The sequence below is a fragment of the Fusarium poae genome, chromosome 4, assembly GCF_019609905.1.
Source record: "Fusarium poae strain DAOMC 252244 chromosome 4, whole genome shotgun sequence".
Lineage (NCBI taxonomy): Eukaryota > Fungi > Ascomycota > Sordariomycetes > Hypocreales > Nectriaceae > Fusarium > Fusarium poae.
Window position 1 is genome coordinate 6,749,527 of NC_058402.1, and position 23,642 is coordinate 6,773,168.

A 23,642-nucleotide genomic window follows, 5' to 3' on the forward strand; every position below is an offset into this window, starting at 1 on the left:
CGAATATTTCTCGACTTTACACAGAGGGTTTTAGTTTGTTGTTCAAGCCTCTAACAAGTCTATCGTCCGTTGTGCACAGGCGCCTGAGAGCTGTTAGAACTTGCCCATTCCAAGCCAAACGCCTTCAAAAGCCCACCATCAATTACACCAGAAATGTCAAAACTCTCTATAACTAATATCTATCTCTTTTGTTTGATTTATGATTGGTTATTGTCGCAATAAGGCTGTGGGTGTTGTGTTGGTGTCTCCTTTTGGCAAGGAGCGACAAGGCTCCGAGACCAGACCTTACCAACATGTCTCAACCGGTAGGCTATATAATCCACAACAACAGCTCCTCATAGCACATACGACCAAAGCTCGAAGAGAATACGGGATCCCGTCCGCTCTCCCATAGTCAAGCTTCGAAGCGCCGGATTAGTAGTTGGGTCGGTGACGACCAGCGAATCCCCGGTGTTGTATGTCTTTTTTTTGTGTCTATTATCTCTCCCTTCTTTTTGTGTACTTGCCTAGTGGCTGGATCTTCAAACTATCTGTAGTGAACCTTCAAAGGATTCTCTAATAATCTAATATCTCGGTAGGGAAGTGGCATCTCCATCAAGTCTGTATCCATCGCCACACCCTGCACACCTTACTATATAGAGTTTGAGTTCAGTTTTATTCTTGACCAGTAGTTATGACCACATCTGCGTACTGGCATTAATAGTCCGAATCTTTTGAGGTATTTGTCTCCTTTCACTCCGACTTGCCAGCCAGTTAGTGCTTGTCAACAAGAGTAATGGTCGGCTATGGCGCTTATAACCGAGAACTACAGGGCACGGTTGACCAGCCTCATGATATCTAGCACCTGCAAGTCAATATTGTTGGCTATTCCGATAATACAATTAGTTGAATAGACGCGCTGTTTCTGGGCATCATCTTATGTTGTGAAAGTTACCTTCGGCGGACCCCTTTTTCACGCCAACCTTACCACTGAGCTTCGATTTTACACAAGCCCCAAGTATAACTTTTCCAAATTGGTCTAGATTCACACAGAGACAAGATCATTGGACAATTCAAGTAGAGATCATATCACTTTCGTTAGAATGATGGCAACTGCATCGGAATGGCCGAGTGAATGGGCACACTTTTAGCATTTGGCCACCTGTTGCATCGTCCAACGTTACACCCCCTACCTGCATTTTGGTTTTCCATTCTGGGACATCTCAAAGAGCTATTGGAAGACTGGTCTTGTGATCAAAGCAGCCATAAATGTCAATTCACTCTTCTTCGATGCATTTGGCAATTTCCCCGGTGGATGGCGGAAGGGAATGGAACTCCGAGGCCGCCATTGCACAATATCTGTCCACTGTTACGACCTGAACACAAGACATGTAAACTCTTCCGGCCTCCTCTAATGTTTGTTTAATCGGATGCAGAAAGCCGTCTCTATCAAATTGAAGGCTTCAGACTTTGTTCCCCGTTCACTCAAAGAACAATGGCCCGACAACTACCTGTCAGCACACCGGTGATGGGTTTTCCACCCAAGACACTGCCAATGGGACTTCATATATGGTGGCAATAAATGGGAAGGCCTACCAATCTAGATTAGAGGTATGGCCGAGTCTCGAGAACTCGGTGCGAGTGCCTTCTTGCACAAGAGAAGGTCATTTATACAGAGCATCTCTCCGCAGACCATCTATTCTCTTCAGAGAGCCATAGTTGCTTGAACAGCGAGAAACACTACCTGCTATCTATCTTTATTTGCCATACCAGGTCGCTATAACCATTACCGCTCTACTCCTATAGCTCATTCAAGAGTGTCCTTTCTTCTTTCGCCCTTAGCATGTCTACTGTTTTTACAAGCACAGGGCTGCTTTCTCTTCCTTACGATCCGTCGGTACGTTGGTCCCACAGATGGCTTCCGGCTGTCTGCTGCTGGATTCCACGTTTACCATGACTCTGAAGTAGGTTGAACGGGTTTAATTGCAGCGCCGTGCATGTACTAAATCTCTTAGAAACCTAGTACACGATGTCATTGAGCGACTGTCGTCTCAGCCTTCACCTTTTGTTGCATTAGACAGACTGCTGCCCCATAACAATTTGCTTCAAGTATCGGTCAGGGAAAGCGACGTGCTCCTTCATTGCCATCTCCTAGAGCACTTCGTCTCCATCAGATCACAGATTGATGCATGGGCAGAGGAAAACACGGTTGATGAGGGCGCAGCCTGGACCTGCTACATCAACGCGGGCATTCGTCGGCTAACACAATGGTTTGAGGCCTCGCTTTCTGGTCATGTTGATCTTAACACTCACATCCCTCCGCTCGATGTTCTTCTCGTGTGGCATGCTTTTCTCCAAGACCCGGTCGAGTGGAAAAGGTTTGCCGACACAACCAAGGTCGAATTCTCTGGGTGGAATTCCGATGCTTTGGTAAGTACTAACGACTTTGATGTTTACAACCCAACATCTGACTCTACTGTAGTCGAGAGCCCTGCGGAACGACGAGTCTGGGGAGTTTTGTCCCTCATGGGATTGCATGAATAAGATCAACCGAGTGTACACTGATGAAGACGTTCGTACTTTCATGGATAAGTCAATTGACTATGTCTTCAGCCGGGAAGATAGTAACGACACCACGCAATCGGTGACTCGTTTATTCGATAGCAAGCGATTGTCACATACAATCACAACACTTAATGGCGAATGGAACTTCACTTACGACTTCCACGCAGCTGTACAACGCCAGCTCAACTTGGCAGAACCAGTCATTAAATTTTCCTGGCATCGGATGTACACGTCTCCTCTAGACAATGAATGTGGGTTCAGGGCTGCTGTCAAACGCTATAGGAGAATCATGACTCTAGCGCAGTTCCGAGGGCCAGGTTGCTCAGGCGTCACTTATCTCGACATCGATCTTGTATGGAGAACACACATACTTGCACCTAAAGAGTACCGCTGGTTTTGTGTCGAGACATTCGGAGGCCTCGTGCTCAACATTCCAAGCCCCCTTGGCACTTATGAGCCAGAAACGGTCTTCCTCGATGACACATCTCAGATTTACGAGCACGTCTTCGGAGAAGAGTACGCTGTGTGTCTTTGCTGGCCATGTGTCGATGGGCGTCGAGCCGATGACCCAGGCTCGTGGGGCTTGAAATGGTTTATCGGATCAGTATCCAGGACACCGATAGCAGAGGAGATCGACCGTCGTCGAAACGCAGCTGTGGATATTCCTCTCGTGTTCGGGGGCAAGCAATGTCGCAAATGTGGCTCTCACCCACGGAGACGTTGTCTGAAGAAGGATATTGATGACAGTTTAGAACAGGAGCCGCTGCTTCTTGGACGTTCTAGCACTGATCGCGTTTTAACGCCGACAGTACCAGTTGCTGCTCCCCCAAGTCCTCATGGACGAATGGAGCTTGCTATCGATCCATTCAGAGATCTGGAAGTTTCTCCGGTCCGTTCTGAAACCCTTGGCGAAACCTTTCCACGGTCTTCACTCTCATCAGAAAACTTCGAAACTTCAGAACCGACCCTTTGGGACACGAACGGAAACACAATCGTGGAGTCGCTAGACAGTAACGGGAGCAGACCCCCAACCCCTGGTCTCTCAGATGGATCTACATGCTCTGATGATAGCAGTGACGAAGCTGTTCACAGAAACTACGCTTTCGAAAGATGTGCGAACTTGTACCAGATACCTCCCCCAGAGCACGCATCCACTCTTCGTACCAACAACAGGAATGCCGATGCGACAAGAGATAGCCCACGAGGGAGATCGCGAATCAATGGGACGACTGGTCCAGAGCCTGGGGTATGGTTGGCTGGTCAAACTTGGTAGTTAAGCGACGAGTTAAGGCCGAGACTATTTGCTATGAACGTTTCACCACCATTGCTAGGGATAGTTGCAGCCGATGTAGATAGAGTTATTTTGTGTGCTAGTTCACGAGCTGGACGCCTGATATAGCCCTCGTGTTTCTGGCCCTAGCTAATAACAGTCAATACCTGAGTCTAGGTGAAACTGCGGAGGAACGTGGAATATTGACTGATCAGAGTATTTGTTTCTGGCCGCACGCATCGATGATTCAGAGTGAAGTCAACGATGGGTCTTGACTCAGCACCGTTGCAGTTTGCTAGACTAAAAGTCTTGACTCCTGTTCCTTGGCTGGATGCAACCTCGCATTCGCTCGTTGCAAGCTGCATTAGTGCGGGTATATGTGACAGCTGAGGGCTATAATACGGTACATACATGCAGTTTCTCAAAACTTACACATCATTTGAGATCTACATCCATAGTCTCAAGGGGAATAATCATCGCAACTAGTACTGTAGATTAGCCAACGGTTTGGTTCAGGTCGTCTCCGCCCTTCCTTTCTCCCTCACAGGTCCATGTGATGTCTGAGACATGCAGGTCGCCTAGGAGGCAATAACACGCATAAGAGCTGGACTATCGATCGGTAGGGCACAAGGCCCGACCCATCAGCGGAAACAATCACACACATAAACGTTGTATGTAGGGGGGTCAATGCGTGCCGTGTACCACACAATTGCACAGACGACTTCCAAGCCGCGGCAAAAAGCAATATCTTGCATTCGCTAGAGTGGTATGCGGACTGCACCGTTTCACTCGCAGCACTTTATGCATCTTTTTCTTTTTTTTGCACTTTCCCCTTTTCGTCTGCCTGTCTTTTTAGCCTTTGGATGGATTTCTGTACTCCTTGCTGACAATGAGGGACCAGCAAAAGCAATGCAAAATGGTCATACGATGAGGGTCGACGATCGGATATGAGCAATGACCTAACTAACGTTAGGAAGCAACTGTCCCGACAAAAGCAAGCATACTCGGCTATAGGGATCCTTCAGCGGTTGCCAGTTGATGAAACCCTGTGGCTTGTTCTCTCTTTTGTTGCTTTTGTACGAATTCGATCGTGCCTATGGAATGCGTTTGAGGCGTGATTGTGATGATCGACGGCTATGAATAGCAGTAGGCGCTAAGCATGTACGGTACTGTATCAAGAAGTCACACCCGCTCCATCATCATCATCATCATCACATACATTCCGCTGAAAGGGAGTTGCCAATTTGATCGCACTCCACATGATTTTGCCACGCCCTGCCATGAGGTGGTTGGCTAACCAGCAACAAGCGTTTATCACTTGCTCGAGATTGCTTTGTTTCAAAGCCATGTTTTTTTCGTGTAAATGTCTCTGGATTGCAATCCCTAGATTGCATGGGAGGCCACATGGGAAATTCTCAGCAGCAAAGCAAGGGAGACTCGCTCAACGGTGCCGGAAGATACCCGCTAACGGACCGTGGCAATCAAAGGTTAAACACCATCATCCCCTGCCAAGTTGGAATAGCAACAAAAATGCAGTCATCAGTCAGGCTGTTGTTACAGCTGTTGGAACAACCTTTCGGGATACAGGTCCGATACCCGTTCAGTGCAGAGTGCCCAGGGCTTGCACCGGGGCCTGGTAATGTGTAATTTCAAACAAATATCGTTTGGACACTTTAAGTAACCAATTCCCCGATACCATGGCCGATACTACATAGGTAATATGTAGGAGTTCGAAACGCCAGGTCCCCAAGTCACTGGTGGGTTTCGTCCTAGCAGGGTTACAAAGCGTTACCCATGAGGCGCTTGGAAACAAGGGAAGCTGAAGCTACCCCTACAGCTTATAGTGACGAGACGGATGTAACTAGCAGGTATGCGGTAATGTCGAGACCGTTGAGTGGCTGTTACTGTAAACAAAGGGTACGATGATAGCCGTGCCAGTCACGACCATAAGTCTGACAAGTGTGTTGGCTCTGGCCACGTCCACCTCAAGTCAATGTATGTCAGCAAGGAGGTATCGGAAACGTGATAGTGCTGGATATTTGGACGTTCTGCTCCATCCCCGATCACCCCCTGCCTCCCTTTTGAGCGGCCCTGTCTGTTGGCCATCAAGATCAACGTGTCTCCGCCAAAACAGTTACCAAGAGTTCATCTCGAGCCCCAGTGAGACAGGCCATTTACGTGCGGAGGATCCAGTGTGCATCCATGGCACCTTATGAAAGGGTTGGCGTCAGGATCACACACACATCCCCACGCGATCTTTGCCCTTCCCGGGCCGTCATCCTGTTTAGCCGTCAGGCTCAAGGTAACCAAGATCGACGCATGAAGGTCCTCATAATCATCGATAGAGGTCATCAGTATGCCAGCTCATATCCCGCTTTAGAATGAGGATAGAAGCTCGGCGATCCATCAAGGTTCTGCAAATCTCTTGATGTTACTTTTCATAAGGAGTCATTGAGTTCCCGGCAATGCACTCGTATTGCCCATTCCTCGATAGGTCGTCTTGCCGCTCAGAAGACGAGAATGTCTTCGGCTGTGGTTTAAGAGCCAAAGACATTAATCCGACACCATCACTTGTCATGTTTGCAGTAAGGTTCTCAGCGCCAAATATGACGTGAGGGATGAATGATTTCCTCTAAAACGTTTATGGGGCACCCCCTGATCCTGATCCTGCTGCAGAGGGGATCACAAAATGTCACACACCCACTAGTGATGCTGTGGTAAGCTCAACGGCCCGAGTTTGAGCATTTGGGAACTGTTAGTAGGGGCGACAACTGGGACCAGTCTGAAGAAACCATTCTCAAACAAGGGATCAGAAGAGCCTAATGCAGTGTCCTTGTCTGGTTAATTTCTGATGTTGACAGTGTGAACCTTGCTTGTCCTGTTCTTCATGAAGGCACATCGCAGCGACCCCCGTGTACGATACGATACAGGGCACTTCCATGAGATCTTGAGTCGGCAAACCTGGGTTAAGGGTCTGACGTCCCGACGATCCTTGGGCAATGAACTGACTAGTTTGAGGCAGGACAGGGCAAGAGGTGATGGCGGGATGTTCCGGCCATGGAGACCCTTGTTAAGAAAGGCTTATGTTACGCTTTATAACATGGGATGAAGTCGATCAAGTTTCCTCGACACGGACCAGAGTTACCAAAAGAGGCAATCTCATCGTCGTGTGGGGAGTGATAACGGTCGCCAAGTTTAGGGGCGCCAGACCCTCGGGCCAGGGATCGAAAAGTGATGGTGAGAGAATAAACTGTATTGGGCTTGGAGGTAGAGAAATTCCAGAACGGAAGAAGCCGTGGCCAGGAAATGAACCATCCTCAAACCAGGATTCTTGTCGCCATAATGGAGTTAGTAAAGTGGATGAAGCCTGGTAATGATGGTGCTGAGGCGGAGGATGCGGACAGGAGGCGTAGTTCTTTCCGTACAGTGCAGTACTTCTGCTGACTCAACGCTGCATGCAAACAATAGATAGTCCAAGAGAAGAGTGTCTGCCACGATGGCGATGTAATGACAGGTGTAATGAAATAGAAGGGCCTGGCCTTGTTGGTCCGTTGATTACTTGTCAACCTCGGCAGTCGTACATACTAGCGTAGCCAGTTCACAAGCCAGAAGTTGAAGTAAAGTGTCAACTGGTGGCAGTTAGTCCTGTAGTGACAGTACCTAGTCTGGTGAATAAGCCTCAACCCCAATAACGCGCCCGCGTCTCTTTGGGCAGGCTAGGTCAGGTCTAGCAAGTACCAAGCGCGGAACTTTCACCCTCGGCAGGTTTAGCGGGTACATACGCAAGAGATTGCTACTATCAGGCCATCATGACGAGTGGAGGCAGAGTAGAGGGGGGGTGTGGGGGCGTGAGACACCCGAATCGAGTATAAATCCATCTCGCGTGGCCGGCGTCTTGGGATGACAAGGCAAGGGTATCCCCTGCTGATCGCCGCCGATTCTGAAGATCACTGGAAAATCCTCGTGGGACGTTTAGTGCTTGGGTATTCTTTTCCCAAATGAGAAGCCTGGCTGATCGTTTGGAGGCACTGGCCAATGACAACTCGGAGATATCCGTCAGGGTTGTTGATGCAAACGAGTTCACGGGTATTCGTAGATGCGCATGCGATACGATGCTTCGTTGTGTACGGATGTATAGAAGTTTGTTAAATAAACGTTGTGGCTATGATCGGGATGGCGAGGTAGTGCTGTAGCGATCTCGATAGTGGCTGGAAGGCGTACTCTGTCCGACCTGGTAAAGCGGAAGAGGCGGCTGTCAGGACAAGGAAGTGCCTGATATCGAGCGGACATGACCTGAATCTGTGAACGGGCTCAGGCAACATCGCTGAACGAGAGATTGAATCTGCGAGGCTGTTTTGAGGTCCGTGTCAGCATCGTGCCGTCTCCCAAGCTTGCAGCGGACATGTTTTCCGATACAGTAAGTGCTAACGGGGCCAAGAAGCGGGCACGATCGTTGTCGATGCTTTAAGGCCTTGTTAATAACATGGACGTTATTTATTAAATTTTGTTTTTGCGTCAACTTGAGTTGGAAGGATCTGTCGTTAATGTCCGTAAATTAAAACAGATCGCTGTACCTACTACAGGCGACTATAGCTGTGGCAGATACTAGCAGTAACTAGGGGCTCGAGGCCAGGTGTTTCAGGGCGTGAGTTCGCTTAATGTTCGGGCGACATGGTGTGTCCCAAAAGGGTAGGCGAGATATAGCATGTCGAATGGTCAGTGCCTGCCTCCACAGTCGAGCGGCATTTCTGCACGCATCTCCTTTTGGCTGAGGTGTTGATGATGGGAAAGAGCTGTCTCATGCATTCCCATGATTCAATGCTGTCCATCCCCCCAACTCGGTGATCGTAATGTTGCAGCAAGAAGGAGCTGATCAGCTGACGTATGTACCCATCCGGCGCCTTGGTGTTTCTTTCCATGGCTTACCATTGTGATCAGTGAACAACACCAAGCTGCCTATCTACAACCCAAACCTCCTATCCCACACGTCTTTTTTAAGCAATAAATAACTAACACTATCTCCATGCATGCGAATGGGTGTACAGGGTACCGATCGACGGATTCTCCTCACACCAAACCTTGTTCTCACACCAAGAAGTTCTGGAAATGACCCTGGCGAACTCAAATAGCCGTTTCTCACCAATCAGCACCTCTATTGTTCTCCCAGATCCCACCAGTATCATCATCCCGCTGTGCTTGCCGGTCGGTTGGTACCCAGCTAATTTCGGTACATACGTAATTGAGGTGTCCTGTGCGTCGTGATGTGAAACCAATGCGTCAATTTGTTATTACGTGCCATCAAGTCAAGTGATGGCTTTTTTAGACTCACAAAACAAATGCCGAATGCGCCCCAGAGACACTTTCAGGTTTTGCTGGCGATAATGAGAAAGGTTGACAGTGTGCCTTCAATTTTTCTCCAGACAAACCAAACCGGTAAGTCGATACATGGTGATGTTTGATACAAGACAACGCTAACTATGGACGTGCTCTGTTAGTACACAAACCGAATTCTAAGTCCGGCCAGCCCGTGTTCACGGATTTGACTATCTCAAGTCGTGTTGTGTCGTGCGTTTTCGCAATATGGCAACGCTATGCAAGTATCACGGCCTGTCTGTCTTGATCATGTGGTCACCGCCTCAATGATAGCCACAAACCATTCGCAGCTTCTGATTCAAACTTTTTACAACAGCAAAACAAGCTCTGACCATCACATCCATGTGTTGTCAATTGAAAAGCGTTGTCATCCTAGTAATAATATGCTAACAAATTTAGATAGACTGTCTGTTTCGGCAAGGAAACGACAACTTTTCGAGGCGGTATTTGTTGCTTCGAACTCCACTCGCAATTCCGTGCACTTTGCAATCTTCATATACGCAGAGACAACAGCTGGTATAGAACGCCCCGCTGATCACTGGCCATCCCACAAACCACCGACGGCCAGCCCGACTGTGTCTTACAACTGCCGTTGCGTTAATAATGAGGGTAGTTGCTGTGTGAGTTCGAGATACGGATACTACTGAAGATCCCGCAATGCAAATCCTGACCATGACGTCGATGGAACCCAAGAAATGCTAATTCTATCGGCCAAGAAACAAATGTCTGTGGTAGGCGGACGATTGCCCTGGATATTAAATTTAGGCCGCAGCTATCTCGCAGCATCTGACGACCACAAACAACTACATACATATGCCGAGGGAATGTGCCGATAAATCATTAATTGAATTGACCAAACTTCATCATACAGTTCTGACTCGATCCAGCGTGGCTTGCAGCAGTGTGGCTATTACCGCATGGCAAAAAGTAATCAAAGGGACTTGGCACGTGTTGTCGCTTAAGGTTTGACACGCGCGGTCTTGGACGGCTTGTCTTGTTTTGTCTCGACAGCATTCGCCAAGCCAAATATTGAGTACTCACCACGAGAGAAAGCGTTAGACCGCCCACAATCTTGACGGATGTTCCTCGAAGCGGCAGGGTCGAGTTCCTGGTACATCCAGACGAAACACTTGCGAATACCTGTTCTGTAGTCAGGGATCTGGATGTTACTGTCGTGCTTACAAGCGCCAACCCCGATGATCATGACTCGCGAGCCGGGATTCTTGGTTGTTGCTCTGAACCAACTGCTTGGAGATGCCAATAGGCAGGGCAGGGTAAGGGCAGGGCACTGAACGCTTGGCTTCGTCCCCTTGTCCCTCTTCGTCATGAAGAAGCTTGGTCGATCGCTAGCAAGTACACACCCACCTCCTGAACCCTACGCCAAGCAATCCCGCCAGTGTAAGCGAGGAAGGGGAGGCGCCCGCTAAAACGACGATCATCCAAATTAGCCTGCTTACCAGTGACGACACAGGCAGACAGGTGAAAACAAAAAGGTCACCAGAAACGTGGCTACCACCCAAACGCCAATCGCACCAATACCAGTGCCGGCACGCCATTGTTGCGCCGCCAATTGTGTCTGCTGCACAAGCGAAAAACTCATGGTCGATCATAACGAAAGGAATTGTATTACTTGATTGCAAACGGCTATAACGAACAAAGTCTTCATTTATCGAAGAGGCTCTCACCAAACTCGAAGAACGGTGATAAACGCAACTGTTGATTGGATCAGGGGCGCTCGGCGCGATTTGAAACGACCCCGAGTATGAACGAAGGGATCGGAGGGATGAATGCACAATACTTGGTCAACGAGCGACCAGTAGCACCAGCAGGCTACCGAGATGCGATGACTTTAAATTATTCCTTACCAGATATTTTTGGTGGCTTTAATATTTACAGATTTTTGTTGCCCATGAGCGAGGTTAAAATATGCCACCTATGAAAATAATGTGCTTGTTGACTACCAATGAATATTGATGGTCGCTGGCTGAACAAGCTCTGGGGTAAGCGGTTGGAAGCATCTGCAACTTTTATGCGCAGGTCGACCGCAGAAGACGAAACCAGGATGGAACGAGAGTTGAGAACTAAGAGCGGTTATGATACCAAATAAGGAAATGGTGGTCCGGGAATCGATGCAATGCGGCGCCAGGGATGGTACATACAGCACGCTTGGCCGAGTATTAGAAAGACGCCCTATCTCGGCCGGGCGCGTGGGAGTCCCGGCGCCGGAAAATGACTTCTGCGTAGGTAGGTAGGGGCTAAGGTTGCGACGCACAAACACTACCGCCTTGTTCGGCGAACTTAATGCACGATCCATTGAGATGAGAGGGGAAGTATTTTTGAGCGGAAAGGGCACGGCCGTTGAACGCCAGGGGAGAGAACACGAGGGAACATGCAACTGTCTTCGATTCATCGACGCCGGCAAATGAGACCCCACGAAAGCCATGTCGAGACAGCAGGGATGGAGGTTCATGGCGAGACCGCCTCCAAGTGTTCTGTATTTTAGGTGCCTGGAGAGATACCAATCTATCGACCGTTTGACCACGGGGCGATCCACGATCATCCTGGCGCATGGCCAAGCCTTCTAACACATATGCACACACACCACCACGCACAATCGTGGATCTCGCTCGCACCCACGCCCACAATGCTAAAGATGCGCGGTTCAGTTTCTTGCACTCCCCCCCGGAACAAACGTACAATAGCAGACATGCAAGTCGCCCCTACCCTGCTCGAGATCACCACCAGACTCGTCACAGCATTTCCTCCATGGGTGGGTACATGACTGCCGGAACAGATGCTCGACAGAAACTCAACAGGTTAGACCCATCGAGCGGCTCCAGGGAACCTCTAGCCAGAGTCCTCGAGTCCCTGCCCTTGTTTATCGTCTCCTTCGCGACCCTGTTCCGTTGCCAAAGAATCCCTGGGATTCGATGCACCGGCAAAGCCCCACTCCCAATTTGTGACAGCTGCGCTTGAACGGTCCTTTTGGAGGGGGCGTGAGCGCATGAAAGCAGGTATACGGCCCTCAGATCTGATAGACGGGTCTCCTCCACCCTTTGACAGGTTGCTTTCCCACACCAAAGACTTACTTAAGTTCCCAAGCCCCCGACTATTTCGCATTTAGCAGGAGATTCTAAACAACTCTTCATATCGAACACGACTTTTTAAAAACACCAACAGGCTTACATTAATACACCTCGGTGCCCTTTTCCTCACAACCTTTTAATACAAACGGCTTTTACCAGATCGACACTCTACCTGTCTTAATAAACTGGTCACCGTCGCTCTTGCTTCGATTACATTTACATCTACAAGCAAAGCTTAAATAATCCCGAGACACCTCAACTTCACAAATGCATACCACAACTGCATCTTTTATGCCTAACCAGTACACGCAACAAGAACCCCGCCGCAATATTTACTCGCCCCCTTCGCCCCCAATGGAGGAACAAAAGTGCTCTCTGCCTTCGATCTCCAACCTTTTGGGTTTGGCCGACGCTGGTTCTCCCACAAGCGAATCCTCGCCTACTTCCCGGCAGCATTCTCCTCGATTTGAAGGTTAGTTTCTTACAACTTTAGATGACCGCAAACATGGTTGACTGACCATTACATAGTTGCTCCTTCACACAGCCGAGGTGGATCAGAATGGGCCAGGTCATCGCATCGAGGCCTTCCCCCAACACCGCCTATGAGCACAGACACTTCATTCGAGAGTTACAGCTCTCCTACAAGGAAGCACTCCAGTCAGCCCTACCCAGGTGCCGCCCCAAGAGCATACTATTACGAGACCACTCCTCCGCTAGAAGCCGACGCACAACGTCAGGCAACGGCACCTGCTATTCCTCGAGCAACTCCTCCCGCTCCAGCTTCTTATACTCAGCAACCTCATCCTTCAACGTACACCAACCCCCCACCAGTGGGCGCCTACTTTACTCAGGCGCGACCACCTCCACCTCCTTCCGGCGCTCAAGTTCCAGAGCTTAACCCATACTACCAACGGCCTCTCCCCCAAGCATACCCTCCCCCAGTAACCATGCCAGCACCTGCTCCGTCAGGCTCAAACCCTTGGCAACATCACCATTACCTCAACCCAACTGGCGCTGCAGCTTTCCCACAAAGCCAGGATCGATACATCTGCCCGACTTGCAACAAGGCCTTTAGCCGACCCAGCAGTCTCAGGATCCACAGCCACTCTCACACTGGAGAGAAGCCTTTCAAGTGCCCACATGCCGGCTGCGGTAAGGCTTTTAGCGTACGCAGCAACATGAAGCGTCACGAGAGGGGTTGCCACAGCTTCGAGTTTAACGGATCGGTGATCAGAGGATGAGGGACTTATCTTCAAACGACGAGATGGTTATACGAAGAGGGACGAATTCGAAGGCAATGCCGAAACGAGCGCTGCAACAACTCGGACCTGAATGAATCTAATCTGCGAGGTGTCATGGGAACACTTTGCAGCCCTTTGTAAGGATTTACTGGATTGGCGTTGCGGATAAATGGGGAAAAGCGGAACTTGATGGCGATAGTTTGTATCGCCAGAAGTACGGTGTATCATGTGTTTTTTCTTCTCTTCCATTTGTTACTTTACCGGCGGACCCTGTCAATTATTTGTTGGAACGAGCTGTGGTCATTTTAGACGGCGCAGAGGTGGGAACTGGCTCGAGAACCTAGCGAAGCATCTTGCATGGCGTTTATTACTTTTATTACTTTTCTGGAGAAGATGCAATCGGCCTTGAAGATGTCGATGGCAGACGAGATAGTTGAAGCTGAGCTTGTCCAGAACAAGATAGCAGAGGCCTTTGAGCCTCGAATACCCAAATACCACAAGATTCAAAGACACTATATTTTCTCGCCCAATGTGAACGTCAAGCGATTCGGGTGCATGTAACCTCTCAAGGCAGTAACTAAATTAGTTTGGGGGAACGTCTTTTTCCCGATTTTTCTGATGTCTACGTATATTGACCAATAAGGGAACGAGGAAATGGCCGAGAACGGGAAAATGGATAACATCCATTATTCTGCGGCAATAACACCGGCTGATAGCTATTAATTAGGCTTGGGTAGATGAGATGCGGCGAGGGAATAGCCAAGACAAGGAGAATCAAGGTGGAATTAGGGAGGTCCCTGGAAGATCGAGTAGGACTCGTAGCCTGTCAAGTCAAGTTCCAAGCATTATTCTATCCAGAAGCTGTTGGTTTGAGAGTCAGACACCACGAGAGGAAAAAGAGTGGACCATGATTGGCCACGAGGGAGAATTAAACGACTAGTAATGCTGACCGCTGATGCCGAAGACTACCCAGGTAGGTAGGTAGGTAGCACCTCTAGGAAACAAAAGCTCCATCCCTGGCTTTGAGTTTGAGGGTTTCATTAACAATAGACAATTTGGAAGTCCTCGATGGTACATCGGTAGATATGACAGGTCTCCATTCGCATTTACATTTACATTTGCATTTGCATTTGCAGTGGTGGGCAAGGGTCTTTGACGCACGCATGAACGGGTCATGTCTCATTCATTCAAAAAAGGGATCCATATTGTCGAGCGAAGTGACGTCGTTGACTCGCGGTCGGTTGTAATATTTGTTTATCATATCATTACAATGCAACCTTGGTTTACGGATACTACTGTACATACTGTACATAGTACAGTTGCAGAAGATCCCCTGGGTGGGTGAGAGGAGAGGAGAGGAGGACAGCCTGCATCCCAGTACGACGGCACAGCACAAGGTCCGATTACGAATAAAAAAATATGCCCCGAGAGATTGGGTCCCCTTGGACAAAAGAGTGATGGCGGAACATGAACCTGACCAGAAGAGTAGCAGGTGGCCCAAAACGGGAATGAAGTGTGGTAGGGGTAAACCTGGGGTTGTGTTACTCATGCTCATGTCAAGACTGGGCAGACCGCTTTGGGCTGTTACTCCGCCTGTCTTTTGCTTAATATGTCTTGGGAGGATATTTCGACATCCGTGACAGACAGACAGACATGGGTAGGACCTCTCTATTTTGATGGACAAGGACAAGGACAAGGGCGTGATGATCTGCTGGTTGGATCTTTGACAGGGCCTTACACATCATATTACTATTATTTCTGTGCATGGCTGGTACGTACTGTAGATACATCACATTCTAATATTATTCTGAGCAAATTACGAGGGAGGACGATAGGAGTGATGGACGTAAGCGAGGTGATATGACGGTATAGAAGCCGTACAATTAATTAATTGCTTGATTAATGAATGAATGAATGACAGATCTATCTTTATCACACTGTCTGTACCTAGCTAGAGCAAGAGGGTAAAACGTATGTTTACGTCGCCTGAGACACTCGGTCCCCTAGCATCGGAAGAAATAATAGTAAATCCTTAGTTAAACTCTTTGAACAGAGCTGGGACTTGGGGGCATTGAGTAAGGGGCCGCGAGGAGGATTCCTAACAAAGCAAAGCGCAGATCTGTTAGCGGAATATCAAAACGCTAATTGCTGTGATTGAGATGAAATGGACGTGGCCCTGCAGCGGCACAGACTGCAATCCATAGCTTGGAGGGCCGACCACAGAATCTTGATGACAGTCAATTAGCGGTTAGATAGACAAACTAATGTCAGCATAGAAGGCTGAAGCCGACGTGACCACTCAGATAACTTGGCTCTGGTCTGATCTGATCTGACGATAGCCTCAGCCTTGGACCTTTTTCCCCTTCTTTTTTCAACCTAGTAAAAGAAAAGTGTCCGTGTGTAGGCGCGAGCGCAATGCACGTGTCGCCCAACAGACTTGTACACTCAGTGCACATAAACAACAACGGGCAATCCGGAATTACATAAACATGCAAAAAAAGGAAATGCTGTAGAAACTTGTTTTTCTTCTTTCATGCTTCTACGCTTTGACTCTACTCATGGTTCCCTTGGTGAAAACAGTGATTGTTGACTTGACTTAGTAATAGTAAACTAACAAGGTAATAGTACAACAACGGATATTATTGTTTGAAGGGGGATCCCATCGACAGCCACGTTCTCTCCCATGCCATGTGGTTTAATTCCCCTGGCTACAACGGGAAGGAGCGGGGAACTCGACTCGAACTGCGACGGTTGAATTGCAACGGGCGCAAGGGGGGATGAGGCCTACAAATTGAAAGGATCACGACAAGACATGGTGTTTCTCCCAGGGTTATGCTTGTTTAGAGCATCGGAGTTGAAGAATCCATGGAAGGAAAGCAGATAATAAAAGGATAATATTTGATAGGGTACGAAATACATACGCGTCAATGTTATAGATAGCACGCATAAAGTATTGATAAATCATCTTGTTGATGTGATCCATTTATCAATCGGCTGGTGTCAATCCTCATGATTAAGACTTGGATCAGTAACACACTGAACCTCGGATCCCGACAGTGAGGATTAACGCCCGGACGTTTGACCATAGTTGCACTCCCCCCTTCAGACCGGCTCTGAGAGTGCTTCTAAAGATTCCAAGGGTGCCTTGTATGGGTGTGCTTTAGCGTCTACACGCTAAGCCGCAGTAGGTGAATAAATCAAGGTAGGGCGTGTAGAGTGCTCGTGCTCGTGCTTGTGCTTAGGTACTCAGGGTAGATCCTGATCATGATCCCTTGCTGGGAGATCCCCGCCCCGCGCCGCTGGGCCACACCCCTCCATGTCTTGTCACTGACTGCCGTAGTGTAGTGTAGCGTAGTGCAGAGTACCTAGCGTAACGTATGTACTGCATACGCGCACTCATTGTAAGCTAGTCCAGTCCAGAAACGGGCAGAGAAGCGACCACATTAGACCCAACATGTGTCTGTCAGGATGAAGCTTGTTGGTTAGGACCCAAGACAACGTCAACGTCAATAACAACATCAACAACAACAACAACACCAACAAACTTGCAATATCCATGCTTTGTTTATGGTCTACGCTTGATTAAAGATGGGTTCTTTGCTACTACTGAGAGAGCGGATCATCCCAAGTTGGCCGAATTCTTCTGTAGTTTTCGAATTAGGTACCAATGGAATTTACCAAGCTTCGACGTAGCGTAATTACAAACAGTCGATCTCTCTCGCCTTAGAGTTCGGATGAGATATGGGAGGGCATCCCTACCCAAACTTGCATACTAATCTGTCATATTGCATCGTATCGTACTTGCCTGATTACCATCGTGCCTGCCTAGTGACCCAATCTCATCGGCCAACTTTTTTTATGTCTCAGAACAAGGAAGGGGGCAGGGACGAAAGGGCCTTCCTTCCCAATCTTTTCCATCCCATCCCATCCCATCCTATCTGATGATGAGTTTACCGATGTTAGTCCGTTCAGATCTGCTCACCTCACATCGCGTGACTTCACCACATCCCATCCTATCCCATCTCATCCGAAAGCAGGTACTAGAGATTATTACTGGATATTACATTACATTACCTTCACTATCGTCGTCATCATAATCGTACTCGCTGCGCCGCACGCATGGACCAACTTTTACACAACTGCCGGTCCTTTGTCAAACTTGTTTGATTCTCACCCTCAGGCTTTCTTTTTCCCTTCCCCTGAGATCGCCCACTGATACTCTGATTGCTGCGTCTCATCTCGCGGCCCCTTGGCATCCCGATGGCGGCGATGGAAGCGGAATCATGTAATATAGGAGGAGCATCGCTCCATTCATACTCCGTTGCCCACCCGCAATGGCACTGCAGCAGCGGATACCAACAAGGAACTCCCTTCGCCTCGCTTCATTGAGTCAGGAAACCGTTACATCGCCCCTTCACCGTCTTTATATGACACTATCACTTGGTTGATGGCCCAAGTCAACTAAGCCTTGTCTTGTGTCAGCTGTCATACTGCATTTGAGTCAAGTTCAATCGATTTGACTATCCCCTTTGGTCTAGTAGATAGACAAAAGGAGAACGCCACTACAGAGTGGATATGACTTGTCACGGCAGTTGAAAACGAATCAAGTCCAGCTCAAATATCGCTCATTCATGCTTCAGTTCCTGTGTTTACAAATCATCATCTCAACATGTTCACTGATGCGTTGCAGCAAATCAGCCACATTACAGTGTACCACCCGCGGGAACGATCATCTGCAAGGCTGTGGACACCCTATGGGAGATGTGACACAAGGTCTTATTTCATTCCCTGCTGTACATGGTCGATCTACTACCCATTCTCCTGGAAACGATATGGGATATCTTCGGGCGACCTTCTGTATGTGCACAAGGATCTCCCGCGGAACAAGCACAATAGTCACCGCAAGGCCAATCCACAGCCCCTTCGTTCTTGAACCCAATCCCAGCCCTTGCTTGATCCGTCCTGCTCCTCAAACACTCCGAGATCACAGCTGAGGCGTTGAGGGTGGCATATCGACGGGGCATGTATCCAACGGTAAATTCCGTTCAAGGTCATGCCGACGGCCAATTGGATATCCACTTGTTTACTCTGCACATTGCGTTGACTAGAGGGTCATTCATCCGTTCTGTGAATCAAGGATACTGATCGACAACGACCCTGTTCCACGAGGGTTTCTATCTCTTCCCTGTTACCATGCAAACGTTAAGCTCCGCCCGAGTCCACAATGCCCAGGCCATGCTACAGGCCTTACTTGAAGCAACTACTCGTCCGCGATCCCTATTTGCTTTTGCCGCCTAACCGACTATTATCCTAACGTTCCCCAGCTTCAATCTGACCAGGCTGCCAACTTTCTGCGGCAAACTGACTCAGGAGAGGCAAAGAAACTTTGACGATGCAGCACCATTCATGTAAGATGTGCTCACTAGACAGGGTCGTGGTCAGGCTTCTCGACGTTCCGTGATCACTTTTGCCTCAGGTCATGTCGCATCCCAAATATCGTAAAGGACAGAACAGAGTTTACTGAGCCAAGCTTTGAACAGTCATGGAGTGTTGCCAACACTGGAAATGAATTCTTCAATACCCCACGCCCTACTGGGTCATATTGACTAGATTGGATATAACAGAGAAATCATGCAACTCCTTCTCGGTCACATTGCCATGTCTGGTCCTGGCGAAAGCGGGATCGACTTCGGGAATCGATAGAGGTCAGCTGAAGAGCGGTGGAAACTGAACATCATTCAATCCCATCAGCTTCGGTTCCCCGTTGTCGGTGTTGTATTAAGAACTAGCCTTCATTGGCTTCGTTCGGACATCGCAGGCGTAGAAAGTCTCATTAATCCGTCATGCTATTGACGGATCTCCAATCATACCATCCGGCAAGGGCCTGGCATGTCGTTGCTGTTCGTTGCTCAAACCGGTACGTACTCTTTTCGCCCGTTGACATGCTTTATCATCCTCACATAAGCAGATTCCACACAGCCTGTGCCCCCAAAAAAGCAAAAAAGGACGCTAAGCCCTGGCTCACTAAAGGTCCACGCCGAACCGAAGCGTCTCAGGTCTCGGGAGCAAGGGCCAGCTTATGGTCAAGCGTCTCTCACTTCAAAAGCAAGAAAGCCCGAAATGTAAATACAACACGCGATGTCACGCTGCGCCAAAAGTGACAGATAACCCCTGATCAACGCTGTATACTGCGATCGTCGTCTAGGGCCCTCGTTGGACGCTGTACGTTTTACGCGACGGGGAGTGTCAGCGGACGACTCGACATTCGAGTTTAAAGGGGCAGATGGCAAACAAGCAAAGCCTCACGAGGCTGGCCAAATTACTTGGTCTCTCAAGCGCCTCTATTGCACAGTCAGATGTTCCTCCCTGCTGCGTACACTAAGAGAGACACGCCAGAACCCTTGCGGAAATTTGACCCCAGAGAAGCAAGCTGCGCGGGTAGATACTCAGCACAAGCCTCAACTAAAAGCTTGGACTATTACCTGAATGTCTTTATTGCGAGGTTGTTTTTGCTTTTGGTGAGGTTGCTGAAGGGAATGTTTTGTTTCGTTCTGGCGGAGACATGGCTACTTTAGACAATTCCCTCCCTTTCTTCTTTTCTTTTTCTTTCCCTTTTCGCTAACCGAGTTCATTATTTTAAACTATTGTCTCGGTTAGGCGTTTGCCCATATCAAACGGGACAGCTTCCGTTGTTTCGAGTTGAAACCAGCTTTCCAGCCTCATTCCTAACCATTTTTAACCCCAAAAGGGATCGTGGAAGATTATCGCGAGACATCATAGATATTGGAAATACTAGTTTGACAGTTGTTGGTATTTAGATACGTAAAGTGGATTGGTTTTTCAAGTCGCGATTGGGTGCTTAGGCCTATATGCATTGGCGTTTTTGTGTCTCGTGTTAATAAGGCGATCGCCGGTACTAGTCGACACAGGTGCTGTAGATTGTTTGTGATATAGGAATTTAGCTGCATAGTTACAAGTGACAGAGCTACGGAGCTCCAGACCGGTTCACCGGTCCAAGAAGTAGGGGCCATGTAAGAAAGCCACGATCTGAGGGCGTCAATCAAGTGATTGATGGTCGGTGCTGTTGAATATGCATAGGATTTGGTCTTCACTGCTCCCGACTGAATCTTCAGCAACTCGGGTCGGCTAACTAACTGCTCAGCTGAGAAGTAAGTTGTCGCAAGGAGTTCCGAGAGAAGAACTTGGGCATCGACCACGTAAGCTGAAGGAAAGGTCTCAGTTCAATGAACGGCCCAAGCTTGGTGACAACTGTTCAAGGTCACTCCCACTAATGACAATACGGATTACTCGGGAATATGGCTGATACGATGGTCAGAATGCTATAGAGATATGCCGTGAGTGTGAATGCCGGGAGTCGAGTCTCTCAAGCGTACGCGACATGCCCAAGGCAGCTTGCAAAAGAGAATTGACAATGGTGTATGAAGATGATAGCATCGAGAAGCATCCATAATGCTTTATAATGATTCGGTATATTGTCTATACTTTGAAATACAAATAAAGAAGCATGCTATGTCTTTTACACCCGTTGTTGTCAGTCAAAGTCATGGTCTGGGGATACCTACAGCTACGCAACTCGCTTGCCATTCGTCCACAAGCACTTCAATACCATTGAAAACACTTCCACATATAATTTAGAGTGTTTTAATACTCCTATTAACAGAAAGTATAAGTTTTCTATCATGTTTAGTGATGAAGATGTCTGTTGGACTTGTGTTGTAGTGTGCTGAGCTACCCTGAACCACAACTCGGCAGACGGCGACAACAACAAACTCTCAATTAATTGACCCTATAGCCCAACTAACATTGTATCACTGGTAGTTCAGATGTTGAGCATGTATGAATGTCTATCTACAGATCCATGTGCAGAGTCATGCGTTGCTGCAATGCGCAGCCTGTCTGATGCGAAGTTGCATAAAGGAAAATTGAACATGGAAGCGGAAACTGGATAAACCTTTCTTTCAACTTGATCTATAAGAGTGTGAGTATAGTAAGTGCTATATGAGGTGGCATTGGTGTCTTCAACCTGATAAATTCGTAGATTTTGTCAACGTAGAAGATTAGATGAAGAGACATATGAGGCTACTCGTCAACAGGAACACGATATGGCAATGTGTGAATGTAGGAAAGGGGCTGGGGAGATCAGGAAGTGCGACTCATGCAAGTGCAGTGTGTGTACCGCATTTAGTATGGGAACAAACTTCTGTAATCAGTGGGTGTCCATGAGCTCTCTGCCTGCTACTATAAGGATATAGAGGCAAGAAGCCCGGAAGACCGACTTGAGTCACCTGTGTGTAGGCTCCTTATATAAATTTGGAAGGCGAATCAGCCAGTTGTGACTGAATTAGTTGAATTTGGGGTCTATTGGCATAGGGGCACCTTTCTTGATGTGTTACACTGCGCGCCAGCCAGACAGCCAGGAAGTGACGATAACCTTTCAGGAGAAAACAGAAACCCACATCACTATAGACAAACCGAGACCCAGGTTGAGATTGGTGAATGGTTTTTCGAAATGAAACTCATGTCTGAATTGAGAGGAAGAGTGGTAGATATACTTCAGATGGGTGGTGCAGAATACCCAGCAGCGAGTGAACCAATGACCATATATCGAAAAAGAGACAGGAATAACGATTGAGAAGCAGACTATGATACAAATAACGATGGAAATCTGAAAATATGTACGATACTTCCTTTATCGTCGTCCATCGTTTGACGGCCTGTTGGGTCCATCGCCATAATACAACGCCGCATAAAAGGAGACAAATCCACGACGATCCAATACTACCTAAGACCGATGATCACAGTACAAGATACATACAGTTAGTAAGTAAAAGCTTTGATCCAGCTGCATAATGACTGTTAGGCAATAGTTTCGGTAACCAGTGCTGCGGTTTCAGTGAAAATATCCGTCCATCACTGTCATGGCAACAGACCTGGGATACTCTGTACTTCGCGGCACATTCAGCACCTGATATGCAGCCGAGATTGTCAAATGAACAAGATTTTTGATGAGAATACAGACTAAACCTAGGGACAAGTGTAATCGGCACTTCATCTTCCAATAGCAAACGGGAACGGCGGAGATGAATGGCCTTGCACAGCCTGACAACTCATGCAAGAGCGAGCTAGTCGATCAAATGCATCCATGTAAAGTTAACTCGCTTCTTTTCGGATGGTACTCTGTGGTGTGACTGTTATGGTTACGTGATAACACTCCCTCCCTCCATGAATCAAGTCAGGAATGGTGTAGGCTGTAAAGGGGAATATCAGTCTCCTGGTGCGAGACCAGCTTAAGGGACGCGAGTAACCGGTGTGATCCGACCAGTATTGGCAAGACTAGTAATCACATATAGAGCCCAATCTCATTGTTCTATTCAACAACATCAGCATCATAGAGAGGACTGCAGAGAATGTTTAGAAGCACGAGCAAGTCGTAAGACATATTCTACGTACTTTCTGAGTTGCTTGGCTGTCGTGCCGGATGAGGATTACTAAAGAACACGGCATTATTGCAGTTTTCTCTCAGCTTTGATCTTTACACAGGGTTTTGTTGAAATTCTGCTTGAATGTATGGTCTTGTGACCTTACCGAACACTCTATTGTCTGTTTTATTGTTGTACACTTGGGCTTATACTGAGAAAGTTGCTGCACTCTGAAGCTGTATCTACTTTTAAAGATTAAAAAGCACTGCTACATCCTACCTATATCATGTACTTTCTAAGAATAGAAACGGATCAGACAGTTTACCACGAGTAAGCTCTCATCGGCCCAAGGTGTGCCTGGACTTCCAAAGACAGGGCAACGACGACATGAGCTTTTGCTAGTCAGTATGTGTACTCTTAACTGGGGTAGGTTATATCTGGCAGCACACTATTAACCAGAATGAAAAAAGACAAAAGAGCAGTTGCCTCGGTAGTATTAACCCAGAAGCATAATATCACTCGAGTATGTACTTGAATCATCTACAATAAGACATGCAACCACATGGTGTTTGCTATGTGTGCAAAGGATCTGGCAAATTCCACAGCGTCCCGTATCTTAGTGTTTCATGTGGTTGGGGGTACTTCAGCTGTTCTGGCTCAGCAGGAAATAAGACTCCGGTGCCATGCG

General features: G+C 48.0%; 5 protein-coding genes across 5 annotated transcripts; 4 read left to right on the top strand and 1 right to left on the bottom strand.

Moving 5' to 3' along the window:
* Positions 1-1,893: 1,893 nt before the first annotated feature.
* Positions 1,894-3,817, top strand: FPOAC1_012259 (uncharacterized protein; the record flags this gene model as incomplete). The annotated part of the gene is made up of 3 exons (XM_044856617.1): positions 1,894-1,943; positions 1,995-2,409; positions 2,462-3,817. The coding sequence occupies 3 exons, from the start codon at positions 1,894-1,896 to the stop codon at positions 3,815-3,817; spliced, it is 1,821 nt and encodes a 606-aa protein (XP_044703930.1).
* Positions 3,818-10,145: 6,328 nt separating this feature from the next.
* On the bottom strand, positions 10,146-10,514 carry FPOAC1_012260 (uncharacterized protein; the record flags this gene model as incomplete). Its single annotated transcript, XM_044856618.1, has 1 exon — positions 10,146-10,514. One exon carries the CDS (start codon positions 10,512-10,514, stop codon positions 10,146-10,148), a length of 369 nt encoding a protein of 122 aa, XP_044703931.1.
* A 2,026-nt stretch (positions 10,515-12,540) lies between these two features.
* On the top strand, positions 12,541-13,514 carry FPOAC1_012261 (uncharacterized protein; the record flags this gene model as incomplete). Its single annotated transcript, XM_044856619.1, has 2 exons — positions 12,541-12,745; positions 12,802-13,514. 2 exons carry the CDS (start codon positions 12,541-12,543, stop codon positions 13,512-13,514), a joined length of 918 nt encoding a protein of 305 aa, XP_044703932.1.
* Positions 13,515-13,871: 357 nt separating this feature from the next.
* FPOAC1_012262 (uncharacterized protein) lies at positions 13,872-14,075 on the top strand (the record flags this gene model as incomplete). Its single annotated transcript, XM_044856620.1, has 1 exon — positions 13,872-14,075. The coding sequence occupies one exon, from the start codon at positions 13,872-13,874 to the stop codon at positions 14,073-14,075; it is 204 nt and encodes a 67-aa protein (XP_044703933.1).
* A 5,282-nt stretch (positions 14,076-19,357) lies between these two features.
* On the top strand, positions 19,358-19,675 carry FPOAC1_012263 (uncharacterized protein; the record flags this gene model as incomplete). The annotated part of the gene is made up of 2 exons (XM_044856621.1): positions 19,358-19,431; positions 19,483-19,675. The coding sequence occupies 2 exons, from the start codon at positions 19,358-19,360 to the stop codon at positions 19,673-19,675; spliced, it is 267 nt and encodes an 88-aa protein (XP_044703934.1).
* Between the last annotated feature and the right edge of the window lie 3,967 nt (positions 19,676-23,642).